Source organism: Triturus cristatus, chromosome 2_1 (genome assembly GCF_964204655.1).
Source record: "Triturus cristatus chromosome 2_1, aTriCri1.1, whole genome shotgun sequence".
Taxonomy (NCBI): Eukaryota; Metazoa; Chordata; class Amphibia; order Caudata; family Salamandridae; genus Triturus; species Triturus cristatus.
The window spans coordinates 680,421,186-680,441,851 of NC_140581.1; the positions used below are offsets into that span (position 1 = coordinate 680,421,186).

The 20,666-nt window shown below is 43.2% G+C and overlaps 1 protein-coding gene across 12 annotated transcripts in view; it reads left to right on the forward strand.

Moving 5' to 3' along the window:
- APC (APC regulator of Wnt signaling pathway) overlaps positions 1 to 20,666 on the forward strand; it is an 858,190-nt gene that overhangs the window by 591,395 nt on the left and 246,129 nt on the right. For all 12 annotated transcript variants that reach the window (XM_085632601.1, XM_085632600.1, XM_085632606.1 and 9 more), the window contains one exon: positions 8,553 to 8,666. In XM_085632601.1, coding sequence (XP_085488727.1) covers positions 8,553 to 8,666 — 114 coding nt within the window. The remainder of the gene's footprint in view (positions 1 to 8,552; positions 8,667 to 20,666) is intronic.

Consider the following 20,666-nt stretch of genomic DNA (forward strand, 5'->3'; position numbering starts at 1 on the left):
GCCACGTCGTTCACTTACACGTCGTGTGTGGGGTCTTCAAGCTTTGAGCACAACTCGATTGGATACATAGTGGCCTGCTCCGGTCACGAGGACTCCCCACTGCCGACAGAGCAGGTCTGTGCACTTGCACTATCAGGTGCACACCGAGAACGACGTGGCCTCTCTATCAGGCAGAAACGAAGCAGCGGACCACTCCTTGCCTGCAATAGCGACCCGATGGGTTATCACCACTTAAGGGAGAACGTGAGTCTGTTGCCACTACGGATTTTAACAGAACAAACCACCATAACCAGAATGCACTGAGGCGTACGCCCACAGGGGGCGGGACTTTGGCAATATCATCGCGAGTGCACAATGTGAAAGGCTTTCTCCACTATTTGCCGAAGCCAGTGAACAAGGGAACGACTCCCGAAACGCGTATGGCATTACCGGCAGAAAATGCGCTAAGCTGACAATCTGTGAATTTGCTGCTGCCTGTAAGAGAATAAAGTGTTTCACTTACACGTCGTGTGTGGGGTCTTCAAGCTTTGAGCACAACTCGATTGGATACATAGTGGCCTGCTCCGGTCACGAGGACTCCCCACTGCCGACAGAGCAGGTCTGTGCACTTGCACTATCAGGTGCACACCGAGAACGACGTGGCCTCTCTATCAGGCAGAAACGAAGCAGCGGACCACTCCTTGCCTGCAATAGCGACCCGATGGGTTATCACCACCTAAGGGAGAACGTGAGTCTGTTGCCACTACGGATTTTAACAGAACAAACCACCATAACCAGAATGCACTGTGGCGTACGCCCACAGGGGGCGGGACTTTGGCAATATCATCGCGAGTGCACAATGTGAAAGGCTTTCTCCACTATTTGCCGAAGCCAGTGAACAAGGGAACGACTCCCGAAACGCGTATGGCATTACCGGCAGAAAATGCGCTAAGCTGACAATCTGTGAATTTGCTGCTGCCTGTAAGAGAATAAAGTGTTTCACTTACACGTCGTGTGTGGGGTCTTCAAGCTTTGAGCACAACTCGATTGGGTATATATGTATATGTATATGTATATATGTATATGTATGTATATGTATATGTGTATATGTATGTATATGTATATGTGTATATGTATATATGTATGTGTGTGTATATAATTTTGTATATGCAAATTGATAATGGATTAGGTTTTCCGAATCTCAAAGCGTTTCCCTTTAACATTTACATGATTTTGTGCAAAAAGATTTCTTCAACATTAATGACTCGCTGGCAGAGTATTTAACACAAAATACGGAAGCTCTGTTATTACTGGAAGTGAAGCTGGGCATGCCGTCATGTAAAAAAAGAAATATAATACAATACGGGGGGAAAACAGTGCTTTTGAAAGACTACACACGCGACAGCCTGCGTGTCTGCCACCGTTTATCGTTATCCTGCAGGCTAGGGCCTGATTACGAGACATGAATAACCTCTGTGTGCACAGAATCAACAGCTCGGAGAGGTGGAGTGCGGAAAAAGCCTGTGTTTATAATCTGAGGCTAATAAAGTGAAATTATCATAGCGGACAGGCGCGGGCTCTGTAATCCTGAGACTGGGTCGGGCCAAGCGAGGCCCGACCGGTGTTTTTATTCCAAATAAAGTCGAACCCAATCCCCTGGTCACTTCCAATTTACATATGCACGGCTCTTGTTTCCATGCCGCCTGCGGAAGGTAGAGTCGGAATCACAGAGCGATTATTTGATTAAGGCAGTTAGAGCTCCTAGAGAGGCTTTATTAATCGCAATGCTGCAAAAGCAACAGATTTCTTGGAGCTTCGCACAGGAAGGCAGTGGGTGCGTTGGAAGCGCTGTTCTCCTTGAATCCATTGTAGCAGACATGGGCAAACCTATGTGTGTTTTTTAACAGCTACACCGTGTAGAGAGTGTTGTTCAGGGCAAGCGCTTTAATCTCACAAGATTAATATCCAACCGAATGAAGTGTTACCATCTGTGTTTTAGCAGCTGATTGAAAGTAATTACAGCTCTTCAGTATTTTCTAGGCAGTTGCGTTAAATTAAAAAAACAAGCATGGCCCCCGGCGAGCCTTGCATACAGGAATGGGAGTGGCCACGTGAAGAGAGAGGGGGAGCAGGAGGTGAGCACGCGAGTGGTGCGTGCGCTTGGGAGAGCAGTCGCCACTTTTCAGGCACTGCACTCGTGCTTGTGGCATGCCGCTGCTCGCTCCCGCAAGGTGGATGCCGCCACAAGCACGAGTGCAGTGCTTGAAAAGTGAAGACCGATGGCTAAAGGCCCTCCTAGGCAGCGAATGTGCGCTGCGTAGGCGAGACCTAAAAAGCTTCTGAGAAGAAATGCAACTTGCAAACGTCTGCACCCTACACTAGATTGCAGGAGTATGCACAACACAGGAATCTACAGCACTACAAGCTACACACCTATAGTTAAAGGTCAAGTAACATTTTGGTGCAATCTGTGTTGCCTCCAACAAGCCACAAAGGAAAATTGAATTCTTCAATTACTGGCTGTGTCCATTTCACAGTGAACTGTTGGAGGCCAGGGGCCAAAGTGAAAGTGTCTTTGTCGATTTGTTTTAAATCCATTAGGTTTGTGCAGGGAACACAAAAGGAAAGCATGGACAATGGAAATGTATCAGAGAACAGAGAGCTATGTTTTAGTTGGTGTGATAGCACTGTGGTGGTGGCTATCTTACCAAAGCCTGCAATACAGCAAATGCAACTATGGCAGAATAATTATGGAAGAATTAACAATTTGAATTTGATGTCTACGGGACATGAGGTAAGGAAGTCAGCTTTACACAGTCCACTTTGGGGCTGGCCCTTAACATTCAAGCTGTCAGAGGTCTTAGCAGTATCTGCTTATAAGCAAGCTGTGGTTGGGGTAATTGCACCACATTGTCAACATTTGAACATTGTCAATGGAAACTACACAAAACCCTGATTAAACAGGTTAATCTCATCAGACTCAGGTACTGAATTCCGGATAGGTACTGAAGAATGTTCACATACATTAAATGAGTGGGTTGAAAAGGGACAGTAGAGAAGGATGTTGAGCTAAACATAGTTGCTGCAAAGTATGAATAAATGGAATGTGTATCATTTATCGAAGTGCTAATTGACTGTACTGGATAACTTAAGAAGGCTTTCTTGTAAACAGTTGTGTAGTCCTAGTCCAATATGTCTGGGAACTACTTGAGCCACTGCATAAAGTCTAATCACCAAAGGCTTAAGCCATAGACTCAGAATTGGTGTAATTTGTGTTCCTAAAGTGCACTTACGGATATATGCTGCATGCATGTTTTAGGACTAGGTTGCGTTTCTGGCATTTGATGATGGTGATAAAGTATGTGACCATCCACAAACGTGTAAGTATGGCACAGACCTAGAAGTATGTAGGTTTTAGGAGACTCCTTGCAAGTTGTTTCCCACTCTGGAAAGAGATTTGCTTTTGCCTAAAACAAAAGTAAGTGCATTTCCAGGATGGAAATTAAGCTTAAATTTTTAATTAGCGATTCAGTGGAAGAAGTTGCTTTATGGGGAAAAATAATTCCCTGTAGAGAAAAGAAAAAGGTACTTGTGCAAAAGCACATTTGTCACATTTGCGCATGGAGATTTTATCACCTACTGGATAATGTTGGATTGCCCTAGAATTCCTGGAGTACTCTTGCGAACCTGTGTGGTTTGAAAAAACTGGATTATTGCACTGTTCACTGTGTACATAAAGGGAACATGATAGTGATACTGAGAATGTTCTTCTTGATGATGATGCCTTTGTTATATTCAGTATAATCAAATTAAGGTTTATAGTCTGATTCAGAATATGTTAGCGTAGGTATGTTCAGCTGACAAGTTTCCTTCTGTCCAAGCATGTCAGTGAGATTGTTAAACGGTAGCGGCAGTCGTAGTCGATAACCTTTCAAGTATTGCCCGGCGGTAATCGCCTCTTATACCATTCGATGCTAAACCAATAAAGAGGCAGGCGCCGGAGACTGGAAGGCAGGAAACAATGTTTTATTCCGTCGGAGTGGAACACATCAGATCAGACAGCGAGGTATCGTCACGAGGTGCTCTAACTGCATCTCTGAGGCCTGGCCTCTTATACACAGGTTTATGACTTTATTGCAGGTTTATCATACATGGCACATTTTTGAGATCGCTTTGATACTTGAAAGAACATCCTCAGAATCCCCACTTCAAGCTCGTTCCCACACATATCTACAGTGGAAGTCCCCACCCCACCCACAGTAGGAGATGGCTATCACACAGCTGGACATTCTGCCAATTCCCGGGGGTGTGTGCGACCGGTCGGGTCTCAGGGGGTGGGGGGCCTTGATCTACTGTAATCCCTTTGATGTGGGGTGTTTCCATTACAGTAGGGGCAATAAACTGCATCCGCAGGGCTAGGTGATGGCCTGGGATCGGTTCGGACAATGGGGCGCAGAGGAAGGGGGTTATCAAAGAGATGCATGACCATGTATGGGATGTCGGTCAGGCGTGGGATGTGGTTCCATGGCAGGGTCGCGCAGAAGGAGAGGGTTTATGGCCCGTGTATGAGAGAGCGGGGTGGCCGGCGCGCGGGGGAATGCTTGCAGCGCCAGGGGGACGCGCTGGCGATCGGCAATGAGCAGGGAGAGACCAGGGTGCCTAAAATGGCTGCCGTGCGCTTTCCTGTGTGTCGCGCTGGGGAGAGACAAGATGGCGCAGATAATGTTCAGTTACGAACTAATTTTCCACAAGCTGTCTAGCGGCAATCAGTGCAATTTTATGATTAGACGTTGGGAGTTCTGAACTCTGATGGTGCTAGAAGTTACTTGGAACTGTGATTCCTCATCGAGTCCTCTACATCCTCATCTGAGAACTATGGGCGCTCGGTGTGCTTTATGAACAGAGCCCCAAGTCATGAGTGGTAAATACATTCACAGATGAAATGCTTTTTCTGAACGAAGGGACACATCAAACCTAATGATCATTTGTACACTAGAGGCATGTGTGTTTAGACTAGTACCTGCCTTTTGTAAACTGGTAATGCACAGATAGTACAGTAAATATATGTTAAGCATCTATGTACTGCGTGGTAAACATAATAAAATAAAGGTTAGCTGGTTTTTACCTAACCGCTTTGGAAGAGCACAAAAAAATGTGAACAAATCTTTATCATGACAGCATACGGTAATGGAGTTCATATTATGAAAACTTGTATGTTGTTGTAGATCAACTATCTGAAGCTGTCTGCAAAAACCGAGCCTTCATGGTCTTCAACAAAGGCACCTGTTCATAAAGTGTGCCATGAAACCTACTACTGCATATTTGCAGTAAGAACAACCTGTGCTACAGGGCTTTGTGCTGTAGATGCAGAGCTAAGAAAGAGGCAGACAATACAGCTTTTCTAAATTGAGTCCAGGATATAGAGGCATGACCCTTGCAGAGAGGAAAATGTAGAGTACAACAGGACATGTTCTGCACATCTTTCATTATTCCTGATACCTCTTTATTCTGAGAGATAGTCAGAGGTAGAGACTGCTCTTTTAGTTTTTCATTAATCTACTCTTCTCTGAACTGTGGTGTGGAAATCTAAAGAGGGCCATTGAGTCTGGTGGAAAAATTGGTTTTGATTAGAGGTACAACCTCTGCTCCTTGGAAAAACAAGTATTTGCCTTGTGCACATTCACCCGGAATAACAAAATATTTATTGAATGGGCATAAGTAAACTAAGCTTATTACATTACTGCTGAAAGATCGACTTCTCTGCTTCTCAGACTGTCTAGCACTGTCGGGTATAAAATATCTCCTTCCATGTTGCAATATGGCTGGAGCACACAAAAATTAATAACGAGATAGTCCTATTCTAGTTTGATGAAAAAAAGATATTTATTTATCACAATAGTACAATGCATTTGTTTTTAACAATTTGATGGTTGTTGGAATTCTAACATCAAACAGAAAATATTTCTGTGATCCTCCTATGTTGCAGTCCATCCACAAAAAACAATTGATTCAGCACAGCCAATACGTGTTTCATCTGAAAAGACTTCCTCAGGCCACTGTAGTGTAGCACCATAAGGCTACTAACACATATTGTGTACGTCAGTTGGTATTCATGCACGTGGATTGTAGAAGACTCAATAGGGCATATCGTCAAAAAGCAAAGTTGCCGATGGCGTAATATTTCAAGAGTCTGAGGCGTTAAGTATTGCTTATGCAAACAGTCTATGACCTACGTACATACATTCTCCTTGATAAGGGGTGTCCTCATCCGAAGTCATGTTCCACGTCCAGGGCTCACATGCAGTTCATGGAACGCTGCTGATAGTTTTTCCGGTGCTGCAGTATAGAAAAAAAAAGTCTCCTTGTCTGGCTATGGAGGTCCCAGTCATCTGTTGAATTAGCGGATTAAGCCTGCCTCTTCCGCACTGGAACATTCCAAAGATGTTTAATACTTTCCCCTTCCTGTATGTCTTTCAGTGGACCAAGTCTCCAAATGCTCCAGTGGCCCCCGGAAGTTGTATAGGGTAGTCAGTCTTAACTGTTTGTGCATGCTTGTCGAGGCCCAGACTGACCAGCAACGTCCCAGTCGGACTATTCTTCCACAGCAGTGGTCAGTCCCTCTCCAGTTCAGTGCAGGGGATAGTGGAGAGTGGATGAGGATGTCAAGTTGGTGAGTAAAAGCCTGCATAAAAAAGCAAAAAACAAGTTCTTTTGTTTCCCCAGCACCTTTCTTTAGTTAGATGGTGTGGAGAAAGCATAAGGAAAAGTGCAAGAGCCCAGCAGTTTGGTCATTCGAGTCATAACTCCCTCCAACTATGCAGCACCAGTTTAGTGGTTTGTTAAACCTTTGCCCATACTTCTCAGACATAGAGATGTATAACCCCACCATCCTCTCTCCCTTATTACATATTGCTGGTGTCCAAGCACCTCATTCTCACTTCTGCCTGGATCATGAGCATTGTTCTTCTGTGCATTGGCAAACAAGGCTGAAGTCATATGATTTCAAATTGGAGATTAGGATAAGGCAATTGACTTGCCATTCCATGAAAATAATGATTTGGTTCCTTAATGGATGTGGAGCTGCAGTGTTAAAAGACTGGAACAGACATGGTGAAATCGCCGAGGCATTCAATTTGTATTTTCTAGATACTCAATCTGCTTTTAACCAGTCCTTCTAGATTGGGGCACCGTTTTACATAGAGCCACTAGCCAGGCGTCTTCCTCACCTTCAATCTCATAGTCCAGTGGGGTACAGGTTTAACCGGGAAAATTAAGCCCACTCTTTAACACACAGATGAGACCAAGAAATCCCAGTGAGTGCCTTGATGCAACACCCGCTCACGCCTCTCAGAGATAGTAGCAAAGCTACTCCAGTGAAACTACATTGTGTGTTTTTGCCTACCATTAATTAAATCAAATTTCAGCTAGCTGGTCCAGTTGGTTACTATGGACTATGTGATTTAAACATGTTTTCCCCCTGAAGGGCCTTCCATAATAAGGGGGAACTTCTTTGAAGGACATGTGACTGCCTTTGTTGCAAGCATAACTTAATTTGGTGGCTTTGTTGCTGTGATGGAGGCGCCTCCGCTGCTACAGCTGCAGTTTATCGACTGGGCTGCAAACTCATTATTTAGGCCACCCTACTTTTTCTTCTATTGTAAACACCAACCTTACAATCCTACTCACTATTTAAAAGTCCACTTCTTAGTATAAATGAGATCTAGGATAGATGCACAGTGGAGGGAGCAATGATTGCCATCTGTAGCATGCGTAAGTGCAGTTCCTGATACACAAAGGTTTGTTTTAAACAGGTGAGGAATTAGGAGTGTCATAGTCATCATAAATGTACCTTTAATTCTTGCCTATATAGGTATGCAAGTAGATAGTTTTATGTGTAGAATGGTGCAGTTAGGATGAAGATTTGGAAAAGCTATTAAAGAAAATCAGATTTGATAGAAGTGTAAGATGTGATGGGGTTGGTAGGGCGGGGAGTTCTGAGCCGCTGAATCTACAATAGGAAAAGAACAAGACACATTTGACCTTTTGTTGATATGAAGGCCGGTTACCTGCACAATTCTCCTACCAATCAACCTTGAGCTCCTAGTTTTCTACTATAACAAGAGCAGCTGCTTTTGACTACCAAGTCTGAGTTGGGTTTGGTAGTTGGCACACTTGTCATGGTAATCCATATTTAGAGGGATGTGTGAAACATTGAACCTGAATAAAAGGCAGGGCTCTGGTGGATGGATCTGTCCTCTTAGTAGGGCTGGGGCACCTCTCATGGAGTATATTTTCTGTACTGTTTGCCATTGCCAGTAACATTGCGGACTGCTATTGTGTAGAGCTGAAGCTGTGCAGGGTGGCTGTAGTTAGGGAGGGTAGCAGCTGATAAGTTCTTTTCCTCTTAACGTTGGGGGTCACATGGGAACAACTTCTTAATTGTTTTGTGTCTGAAGAATGAGTTATAAGGGGAGTATCTCTAGCTCTGTTCTTCACTATAAACATCTCTAACTTTCTAGCAAATGTTTGGATTTACTTTTTTCAAGTGTCACTTAGACATGTTGTTGTTTCAGTTCTCATTGCAGACAGACATGACAAGGAGACAGTTGGAGTTTGAGGCCAGACAAATTAGAGCTGCCATGGAAGAACAGCTAGGCACCTGCCAAGACATGGAGAAGCGAGCTCAGGTAATTGTATAAAACCATCTGTATTGATTAGAATCTGCTTCTGTTGGTTTCAACAAAGTCCTGGTGAGGTCGAGCCCCTTATTCAGATTTGTTTGTATTTCTTTGTACTTGATTATTTTTTCTCCACTTTCTTCTTCAGATTGTTTAGCTTATGCCACCGTGCTGGCTTTAAGCAATGAGTCTCCTGACACAATATGTTTGAGAAGTTTTGCGGCATGAATCTTTTCCTCGATTCACATGCTGTGCATTATTCTGCGGTCTAGTGGTTGGGTCTAGAATTCTTCATATTTTTGTTGTCCTTCTATTTTTGTTTTTTTGTTGTTGGGCTTCGACGGATCGTCTATTTGGTGCTTCCTCAGATGTTTAACGCCCTCCCCCTAAAAGCTCCCACTTTAGGACACCATCTTCAGATTCTTTTATCCACCGTTGTGTCTGGATGCTTTGCTGAAGGCTCTCCAACACATGAAAGTAGAACGTTTGGAAGAAGTTCACCAAAGAAGTTGAAGAATTTCAGAGAAGATCATCATAGACATTGTACAGGAGGAGATCCCCAGCGTGTAGAGGAAGTTTCATCTACTGATTGAGAATGCCCGTGGCAGGGGGCTCCCTGTTCCGCATGATGGAGAAGACTTCATCCCAGTTCTGCCCAAATTGCAACCACAAGTTCACTCGGAGGGAACAACACCAGGTCTGCAACCTCTGCCTGCCGATCGATCATCAAAGCGCCGACTGCAACAGCTGTGCCAGGTTCACGTCGAAGATGCTTAGGGCAAGAGAGAAGCAGAGACAGGCATACTATGCCATGTAGCGACAAAAACCAACACTGTCCCTGAGAGACCTGAGTCTGTCGAGTGACGAGGAGGAAAGGTTGCTGAAAGTGCACAGGGCGAAACATCCGACGCCAACCTGAGAATTGTCGAGGTCCAGGTGGAGGCTCTCAAGAAAGACAAAGGGACTCAAGGAACACCTAAAATACTGTTGTTGCCTGAGTCTCAAAAAACAGACACAAAGGGAGCCTTCACGTCGAAAAAGTTGCCAATCGAACGCAAACCCAGAGGCATGGAACCCCTCTGATCCCTTGTAAAGGATACAGCAGGATGAACGTCTCCCAAAAAGACAAAATCGTCGAAAGGCAGATGAGGTCGAAATGCTTCAGCGTCGAAGCAAAGATCTTGAGAGGAGACAAGAAGCTCAACGACCAACACATCTACAAAGGATTCTTCAATGTCGAAACAAAAATTGATGTCTACTCTCCATCTGGAAGAACACTCTGCGGAAATCAAGAGGAAAAAACAGCGCCCTGAGGATGAAATGGCAGTATTGATACTAAAGACAAAGGATTTCGATAAATCCTTAAAGGAATTTAGAATTCCTCAAAAGACTTTAATGCTGAAAGACCAGTGCGAGAAGGAGGTCGAAGAAATAGATCCACACATGACACCAGAGCCTAAAGAGAATATGAGGAGGATGAAGAACAAGAAGGCCGGGAAATGTTTCAGGGTTCCAAAGACTCGGAGTATGCAGAAACTCAGTGGAATGAGTTGGAGACAGACTCCCCTGGGAAAGGGGTTGATTGTTATCCCGCAAAGCCTTCACCTCTGGATGACATTGGGACGTTCAACCATGTAATAATGAAGGCTGCAGAAAAGTATGGAGTGCAGCTCAAAGAGGAAAAGTCACAGTAATGTTTCCTACTGGAGACTTTGATACCATCACAGGCAAGGAATCAATTCCTACCAATGTTGCCCAGTGTCCTGGGCCAAAGAAGGGAGGCATTTAAAGAGGCCACCACATGCAGTGACAGCAGGGGCGGAGAACAAAATAGGGCATTCCTCAAAAGATCCTGCCTACATCAAGGGTACAGTGCCTGGTAACGCATCATCACTTCCACTGTAAGGAAAAGGGCTAACATACCATCAACATCTGGGCCACCTCCTGACAAAGAGAGTAAAAAGATGGATCTCAAGGGCGTAGTGTTAACTCAAAAACCTCCTAAACAGGCATGCTTACCAGCATTGGGAGGAGATGGTGGAGCTAATGCAGCACCTACAAGAGCATTACAGGAAGAGAGCTGCAAACCTTGCGGAGGAAGGCAAGAATATTGCAAAGAAATGCCTGAAATCTGCATTACAGTAAGTCGCCAAATGATGAGAGGAATGACATTATGCCATCATTCATGGTTTAGAAACCCGGGATTCAAGTCAGAGGTGCAAGCCAACATAGTAAGTACTTCCTTCAATGGAGAACAGTTGTTTGGAGTCACTGTTGATAAGACAGTGCAGCAACTTAAAAAGGACAGTGAGACTGCTAAGTGCCTGGGGGCTTTGCAGTTTAGGGGAAACTTGACCAGAGGTGCAGGGTCAATTGTCAGGCCTACAGGAAGAGGCAGTTTCCAAAACTAGTGCATCACATCAGGGATTCCAATGATGCACTCAATCTTCTGCACTACAGCAGCACTGGCAGTACCCACAACCAGGGCACCAATCCTTTCGCAAAAGAACACATGGAAGGGGACAGCCTCACAGGGGAGGCAGGACCCCAGCAAACAAGTGACTTTCCAAAAACAAACAGCCTCTCACACTCCACATCAACATGAACAAAGAACTTCCTTCAGGATTGGATAAAGATAATGTCAGACAGATGCATATTAAACGCTGTAGATTGTAAATATTGCATAGAATTGGACAAGATACCACCAGCAAGGGGTCCAAAGAAGAAGGGCCATTCAAGTGAAGAAGAATCATCACGTCTACTCAATGAGGTTGAGAAGTTGCTGAAAAATGAGCAATAGAAATGGTGCCCAGAGCAGAGCTCAAGAAGGGAAATTACTCAACATATTTTCTAATCCCAAAGGTAGACTCATCTCTATGTCCAATTCTAGACCTCCGATTCATTAATAAGTTTATAAAGACACAAATATTCAAGATGGCAACTATATAAAAAGTCATTCCACAATTTCAAAAATGGAATTGCAAAACAATTCTAGATCTAAAAGACACTTTCACATCCCAATAAATGCAAAACACAAAAGGTACCTGTGATTTGTGGTGAACAAAACTCACTGTTCAGAGTGCTAGCCCTCAGAATAACATATGCGACAAGAGTATTTACAAAGTATCTAGCAGCAGTGGCAGGACACTTAATAGGCAAGGGAAATATGTCTAGCCTTACCTGGGTGACTGGTTTGTGAAAGCAAACTCCCACAACATATGCACAGAGCATATACATCAGGTGATGACACAATTCACACTTGGTTTCTCCATTAACATAGAGAAGTCATCACCTAAACCGGAGCAAGAAAATTTGTTTCTAGGAGCAATAATCAATTCTGTCCTTGGAAAGGTATATTCCTATTGGGGAGAGGATGTAGCCTTACGGCTAGAGCGGTCGCCGTTGAAGCTGTGGAACCAGGTTCGAGTCTCGGTTATGACTCTTAACATCCTGTGATTCTGGGCAAATCACTTAATCTCCCTGTGCCTTAGAAAAATGAATGTGTTCATGTGTAACGAAACTAGTGATATGTAAAGCGCTCTGATACCTCCTTTCTCGGCTCTAGTTTGCGTTATATAAAACTCCTCCCCCCCCCCCCCCCTTCTAAAAAAAAAAAAGAATACAGCCGCTACTGCAGGAAATTCCACTTCACCAGAAGGGGCAAGCTCTGACGGTGGGAACTGTGAGGATATTGTTAGGGAAGATGGCCTCATGCATCCCTTTGATTCCATATGCCAGATTACACATGAAACCAATTCAAGAATGGCGGCAGAACCAATGGTCCCAGGCAACAGAGAGTTTGGAGATCTGGTGGTTGTCAAGCAGAAGCTAAAGGAGGCAATGGCGTGGTGGAATAAATCACGTCATACAAGGAAAGAAATGTAGCTATATAAAACTTTATAAATAAAACCAACTCCGACAGTAACCATTACAACAGATGCCGCTCATATGGGCTTAGGAGCTCACATGGGTTTGCTCAAGGTATGAGGGGTCTGACAAGAACAAGAAGCAGTACGGCATGTTAATATCTTGGAGCTAAAGACAGTGTTCCAAGCCTTTCAGAAAGAGCTTTAAGGGAAAACTATTTATCCAAACGGACAATACTACAACAGTGTTTTACATCAACAAAAAAGAACAATTGATGGACAGAATGTCGAACAATGTCCAACATTCACCCCAGTACAGATATCTGGGCCTAAATCAATCGTTTTTTTTTGCTCCCCATGCCATTCCAGTTTAAATCCAGCCATATGCAAATCAGTCTTGACCCTGCTCCCCATGGTAACAGTCCAACCCGAACTGCCAGGCCAGGTCCTACAAGAAACAAGCTTCCCAATACCGGTTTCTGAGTATCACCCCTCATCAGGCAGGCTATCTTGACTCCAGTGTCATGGAGAGCATGGGACCCACATATGGGCATACCTGTCCCACTCGGGTGACAAATGCAAAAAGAACAATTGAAGGACAGAATGTTGAACAATATCAAACATTCACCCAAGTGCATAGGGGATCCAGGTTGGCAGTTCGGACTTGACTGTTCCCATGAGGAGCAGGGTCAAGATTGATTTGCATATGGCTGTGTCCAAACTGGAGTGGCGTAGTAAGCAAAAGACCAATGGATTTAACCCAGATCTCTTGACTGGGGGAGAATGTTTGATTTATTCAGCATTCCGTCCATTATATGTTGCCGCAGAACTCGACTACTGAAGGCACCCTTTGACCTTTTACACAAAATCACATTAAAGATGCTCACCCAAAAGACAGCATTCCTGGTGGCCATAACATCACTTCGCGGGGTGAGTGAACTACAAGCTCTCGCAATTCAAGAGCCATATTTACAGGTTCACAAGGGCAGAATTGTCATGAGGACAGATCCACAATTCTTATCTAAGGTAATTTCACACTTCCGCATAAATCAAACAATACCAATTTCAAGATTTCTTCAAAAGCTAAAAATTCAAGCACAGAGAGAGTTACGCACACTGGACACAAGGCGAGCAATAATGTACCTTATTAAAAAGACAAAAACAAGCAGGAAAACAAATCAACTATTTGTTTTGTTTGCAGACAATATGGGAAAACCTGTAACTAAGGGCACAATTGTCAGATTGATCACACAAACCATTCAACTTTGCCACACAAGTACAGGGGAGAAACTAAATTCAAATCAAAAAGCACACAAAAAAATGGAGCAACCACTGCTTTTCTAGCAAATATACCTTTGCAGGACATATTGTCATGCCCCGCGGTCCGCGAATCCCGACGCTGTAGTATTTAAGGAACCTCAAGGCAAGGAAACGCACTTAGCGTTCTTGCCTCGAGATTCACTTCCGTCCCGACGCTCAGCTGCCTGACTTCCGTCAACGCATTTCCTGGTTCCGGCTTCGCTCTAGTGAACGAAGCCGGCTTGCTGTATATCGCCGCGTTCTTCAATCTTCGTGGCGTTTCGTTCCTGCCTGCTTCCTCACCACCGCTAGCGAGGCGGACTTTGCCCCTCTTCCCTTCGACCACAAGTGAGAGGTACCCCGGTAATCCTGGCTAGTAAAAGCATTATAAGGATTGTTATCCTCTTCGTTACTTCTTGGCGCTATAGTGGTGCTGAGAATACAAGCGCTTGTTGTCCCTTCCCGCCGGGCGGATCCCAGAGCATTCCACGCTTTCTGGGGAGTGTCTTGCTCCGCACATACCGGCTTCTATTGCCCTAGTTCGTCCCCTTCTTATTTTTCCCTCATTGTTCCCTCTTTATGATACGCACTCCAGTGGCTGTCACTGCTCCTTCTACCAGCCAGGCGTGGTTCAGGATAATAGTACCCTGATGGTGTTCCTTCGAGTGCCCACTCTAGTGGGGTGTTTTCCAGTTCCTCTCCCCCTGCAGTAGTATCCTGTCGCTCCCTGGGGTTATTGCGTGAACCACTGTGCTGACTATCTTCACTACAGAAACAGGGTAACGGCGCACTGCGCTACCTTCTTCATCAAAATACTGTATGCTATGCCTAAAAAGGAGAACTCAGTGGGTATTTTGACTGTATTTTGACAGGTTGTGTCATCCGTTTCAGTAGAACACCTACCTTCCACAGTGGTCACCAGGCAAAATAGAATCCAGTGAGCTGGTAGTTCCTCAGCAACAGTACAGGGGGTAAGCTGACAGCAGGTGTAGAGTAGACTCTGGGGTTGATTCTTACGCCCTCCTAACTTTGTGCTCTCCTTTACTTAGGACCTTACAGTGAACCCTTGACGCCTTCTCAGTACAAGACTAGACTTCCTGACACAGGGGTAGGTGAGGTCAAGGGTTGAGTTTTACAAAAGGGTTGTTCGTATGTGGCAGTGTTTACACAGTCTTTGTTTTACAGGGTGTGTGCCAGGCGTAGATCGTCTTACCTGCAGAACCAGACGCCAGTTACACCATTGAAGTGCGAACCCTCCTTCCTTTGTTTTGTTTCCCTGTTTTCCCCTGGCGAGTCTTCCGAGTCTCTAGAGTCTGATAGAGTCGGAAGACCGCTGGGGAAGGCTGAGGTATTCTCTTCAGGTTCCTGACGCTCCTGCGGAACTTCTGGCAGCCCTTACACATATATGGTAGCAACTTGCTAATCTGTAAACACTGTCACTAAACAGTACTGCATAGACATTCAAATGAACAAGGATGCTCAAGTGGGACAAAGTGTTTAAACATCTCTTTGCAAATCTAAGCTAATCTTCAACCCAACCACCGCAGAGCTAGGAAAACGCTACAAAATCTATGCACAACATGTGAATCCAGAAAACATGCATGCTGCAAAACGAAATAGTTTCTTACCTGTACGAGTAGTTTTGCAGCTTGAAGAATTCTCTGGATTCACAAGTGACCCACCCACCTCCACCCAGAAGATGAAAGGAGAAAACAAACAAAAAATAAATAATCTGAAGATCGCGTTCAAGAGTCGGAGCTTCTGAAGTAGGGCGTACAACGTCACAGGAAGCACCAAATGGGAGATCTGTTGATGCCCAATAACAAAAAAATAGAAGAACTACACAAAAGCCGAGACTTCTGGACCCAACCACTACATGGCGGAATAATGCACAGCATGTGAATACAGAAAATTCTTCAAGCTGCAAAACTACTCGTACAGGTAAGAAACTATTTTGTTTGCAGCAGCTGACTTACATAATGTAGCGGTCTTATTCTTGTAAAATTGTCACTAGCACTGTGTGTGTTACCATTGTTATGAGAACTCTTTAGAACCACATCGCTTGCATGCAAGTTACCGGTTCATCAATCCCAAAAGAGACATTACATTTCATCAGCAGGTTTTTTTTCAGTAGTTTGTGTGTTTCATTAAATCAGTGCAAAAAATTCAACAAACACCCAAAAATGCATCATAGAAAAGAATGAAATATTTTCCCATTTTTTAAACTATGAAGCACTTTGAAAAAAAAAAATATTGATATGCCTAATAATTCGAGATTTGTGGTGTCAAAACAAACATTTGCCACCTCCTGAACAGTTTAAATGCTGAGCCCAAGAAATTGTGTCCTCAGCTGTAAGCAGGATTCCACTGCTAACACAGAAACGTGTATTGTCCTCATAACAATGACAACATATTCAACAGCTTTCAGTTAAAATTAGCCAAACTACCTGAATTTCTTTGATCTGCAAATGCCAAAATCTTAAACTTATGTTTGTCCTTTTTATTTACTAACTGAATCAAATAGTTTTGTGGTTTGGGGTATATTTATTGTGAAAACATATATTTTAATATTTCAATTGACTAAACAAATTTGCATCAGATAAAAATAAATTTTCTTCAGTTTATGTTTAAGCACTGTTTTTATAATGTGAAAAGAATTAAGACTGCTCCTGGTCATCCCAGAAATAGTTTTTTGTTGAAAGCTGCACAGTGGGCGTAGATTTGTCAGAGATTTTACTTTAAAAATTCTTGCAATTTAGGATGATCCAATGTATACAGTACGAAAGCATTTAGTTCACTATGGCCTCACTTTCACTCGAAAGGGCTCTAGCCCATAATATAAACATGGGTAAAATCTGGCTAGAATGCCTTTCAATACAGGCAAAGCAGAAGATATTAAATTCCAATACATTTTGTAAAAAGCAAAAGTGAATTATTTTGCTTTGAAACAGGAATGGCCATCGCTGAAGAATTTTCTATAACAACTCCTAACAGAAATCGAAGAGTAGGTGGGAACGATCTGCATGAACCTGAAAGATTATCTAAAAGATATTTAGCGGGAACTGATCACTCTGCGGTCCAGGGTTGACCACCTGGTATACACTGGGGATGAACGTGTCGAGGAACTTTACAATAGCTGCAGAATTCTTGAAGAAAAATACAAAGACATTGCCGTAAAGGCAGAAGATTTGGAGAAAAAGTCCTGTCGTAACTGGAAAAAGTAACGTTAGTATTCTGGGGAAAGTTGGAGGTGGGGTTTACCACGTGGAGCGGAAAGGAGTAACATTCAGGCATATGTTCAATGCCTGCTCAAACATGTCCACAACTGCTCAGATGACTCTCTGATACCCCTGGACCTTATGCCAACACACAGTCCCCACCGGACATTATTAGACGGGTCCACTTCTTCGATGAAAAGGAGTACATAATGGCTTGCGTGCATCCTCACCCCATGTCATCTTTGAGGCCCACAAATACTTTTTTTTAAAGCAACATCGCAGCAGTAACACTACAACAAAAAAAATGAAAGCCATTGAAGACAACCACAGAATATCTCCTAACCCATGATGTTTCCTATCAGTGGGGCCATCCTTTGCTTTTAATGTTTTTCTGGGAGGGTCATAGGCATGTGATCAAAACCATCGCCAACGCAATGTTAAACCTCCCTGCAGAAGACCCACGTGCTCAAAATGGTCCTTGCCCAAAACCTTTGTTTGAAACATGCAACACATTGCGAACAGCCAAAAGACTTGGTAAACACACACTTCCTTGAACGGAAAAACGAGCATCCATAGTAGAGGCACAGAAGATGGGTAAAAGATGCAACCCTGTCCCTCCATGATAAACCAGACTGGTTTCCATCACCTAATTCCACAGGTGATGTGGCTGCTAACCAGGGTTCAGACTATACAAAATATAAAGGCAGTGGTTCACTTAAAATATGGTTGGAGGAGAGTAGACGGAGGCCAGAACCCTGATTGAAGACTGTTGGACATGGTGGTCCACCTGGAAGCACACATAAGCACAATCCTAAATGTAGATGCACCTAACACAAAGCAAGAATCCTTTTTGAAGCGCTTACACCCATACCTGCAGCAATTAAAGTAAATCAGTCCCATCTCTTGGTCCCTGGACAAGTTGATATATCTTGGGATTTTAATTGGTCACATCACCTCCCAAGTTGTTGTCCTGATCTACCCTGGACTGATTCAAGACTTTAAAGATTTCCAGAAATGGTTCAATAAGCAGTTTTCATGGCTGGGGAGAATAGCTGTGATAAAAATGAAAGTCTTGTCCAGATTTTCTATCTATTTCAAATGATGACACTATCATCAATACTCCCATCAGCTCCAGACTGTGATAAAGTATTTTATCTAGCAAAATAAACCTCCACGGATAGCAAGTTAGATACTCTTTAAACAAGTGGCATGGGTTGTACTGGCAGCTCTAATACCTTATGCTTCCAGGCCGCTCAGTTTTACTTCCTCAAACAATATTAGGGGGTGCGGGCGGAGCATAAGGAGGCAATAGAAATAGTGGTGCTTCATAGAACATCTCATAGCAGTCACCATGGTAGTTTCCATGGTTCAAAGGGTCTCAATGCTGTTGGGAACTCTACTCCTCACTAGTGACTTAGGCACTTTGGGGATCTGGCACAGAGTGTCTGGGAGACTTTGGTTAATCTCCTTCCTGTCACCTTTTATGCCCATCTCATTTACCACTGACTTTACACCTGCAGTCTCCAACAATTAAGATATGGCGGTAGGGAAAATGTCTAATGGTCGGCTCCCTCTTTGCAAAACAAAAAAAACTGATACTCTCATTTGAGGATTGCAAACAAAGATGTAGTTTCCAGAAGTGGAGAGATTTACTTCACCGGATTAGACAGATGGTTCAAGGCTTGGCCATATGACACATCCCTGATCTCCAATCTCTACAAATTCCTCATGACACCTCTAACACTAAAACAATGGGGCAAAACCAATGGGAGCAAGAATGTGAAACACAATATAAAATGTTTGCATATTGATCATCGCAGTCCTGAGAAGGGTTGCTAAGTGGAACGCATCCATGAGCGATTGCTGCTGGAAGGGATGTGGCCCCTCCTGTACTCTTCGCCACTTACTCTTGACTGCATACAAACTGGAGGTATAAGGAATAAATTATTAGCAAACTGAATAAAGCATTTTGGAACCCAGATCCTGATGAACTCTGGTGTAATCCTACCTGGACATCTCCATGACACACAACTATCCCGGAAGTCTCTCAGGAGTAGGCAGCTAGCAAATGCTGGCCCACAATTTTTGGGAGCATGCGTGCCCACACTATCTCAAAGCAGTGCGGCTTTGCCCAGATGAGGTTTCGCAAATTCTACCCAGATTAATCAGTAGGACCGGTCTCCCTAAATGAATCCTCACACTATTGCACAAAGAAAGTCTAGACTCGCTAATAATATTTGATAGACTATGGGGAGTGAGCAGGGATGGTAAGGGACTTGTGTTACGTAGTTAACTTGTACTTTTATTTGCAAAATCCTTGCTGGCCAGATGGTTGTAGACCATAGTATGTGTTTGTTAACCAATATAAAAATACAATTGAACATTAAATATATTGTGGTGCCTTGCTGAAGTAGTTTGCCAGTTCCGATGCTAGACTGGGCTAAACTTCAACTCTAGTGAGTTATGTACACTGCATTAAGTATTGATAGTTCCTGCTCTACTGGATTAGATGTAGCCCACTAAGTTATTTTCTTATCTAAATAAAACTACCATAGAACAAATGTTGAAACTTCAAGATTGTGAAGATTGCCTAGCTCCATATAGCAACTAGAAAATAACTTGAAATATTTATTTTTAACCTAATTAAAGTCTTATACATCCCAAATCCTATTTGACTTCAGTGTCTGCTGTCATGGGATATTATGTTGTAAATGACCATTAAGAGCTATACGCCCAAATCTTTGATGTGCACTTTTGAAAGAACTCCCTCTTTTTAGTAAAGCAGTTTGTAACAGAATGTATCATCGAAGTGTGCCAATACGAATCTGCTGATTCCAAAAGGGTAATGCGATATTCAAGTTAAAATTACTCATCAAAATTAAACTGATTTGAATTATTAGACAAGATTTCTTTCAGATATGTTATCTGTGCTTTTTATGTGTTTTCCTTCCTTTGTGTAGAGGAATGTAGATGATGTTTAAAATGAACAATGTTTTAAGTAAAAATCATCCTGCTTTGATTTCAAATCTACCAACTTAATGAAAGGAGAGATTTTTTGTCTCTAAAATTGATTTCATAACAGTTGTTAAAATAAATTTCTAACCCATCTCCTGCTCATCCCATTTTGGTTGATACCCGCAATTTCATAAGAGGTACTCCCCCAGTTACTATGTTCTCCTGCACTCATGCTTCCTGGAAACATAGAATTGTCCATTGTAGAAAACATTTTCTGTTACCAAATCTAGTAGGAACATTGAACAGACTCAGATTGGAGTTATCACTTGAGTTTTCCTGATTTTTCTTTGCCTTTGGATTTGGTGGAGTGCAGTTTGGCAACTACCAAAATAACAGGGATTGAGTTGAGTCTAGAAACTCACCACACAAGCAATTTTTTGTTCTTGTGTGTTCAATGAAAACGTATGAAAAATGAAACCAGATTGCTTTGAATTAATCGCCACCATTATGTTTCCATAGTTTGCTGGAACTTAATCCTAGTCTTCATTTTCTTGGCTCTGGCTATTGCCTCTAGTGTAAAACAGATTGATTTTACCATAGATAACTGGAAATGTATAGTTGGCAAAGCCTAATGAAAACTGAGTACTACTCCGGGAGATGATATGGATGGT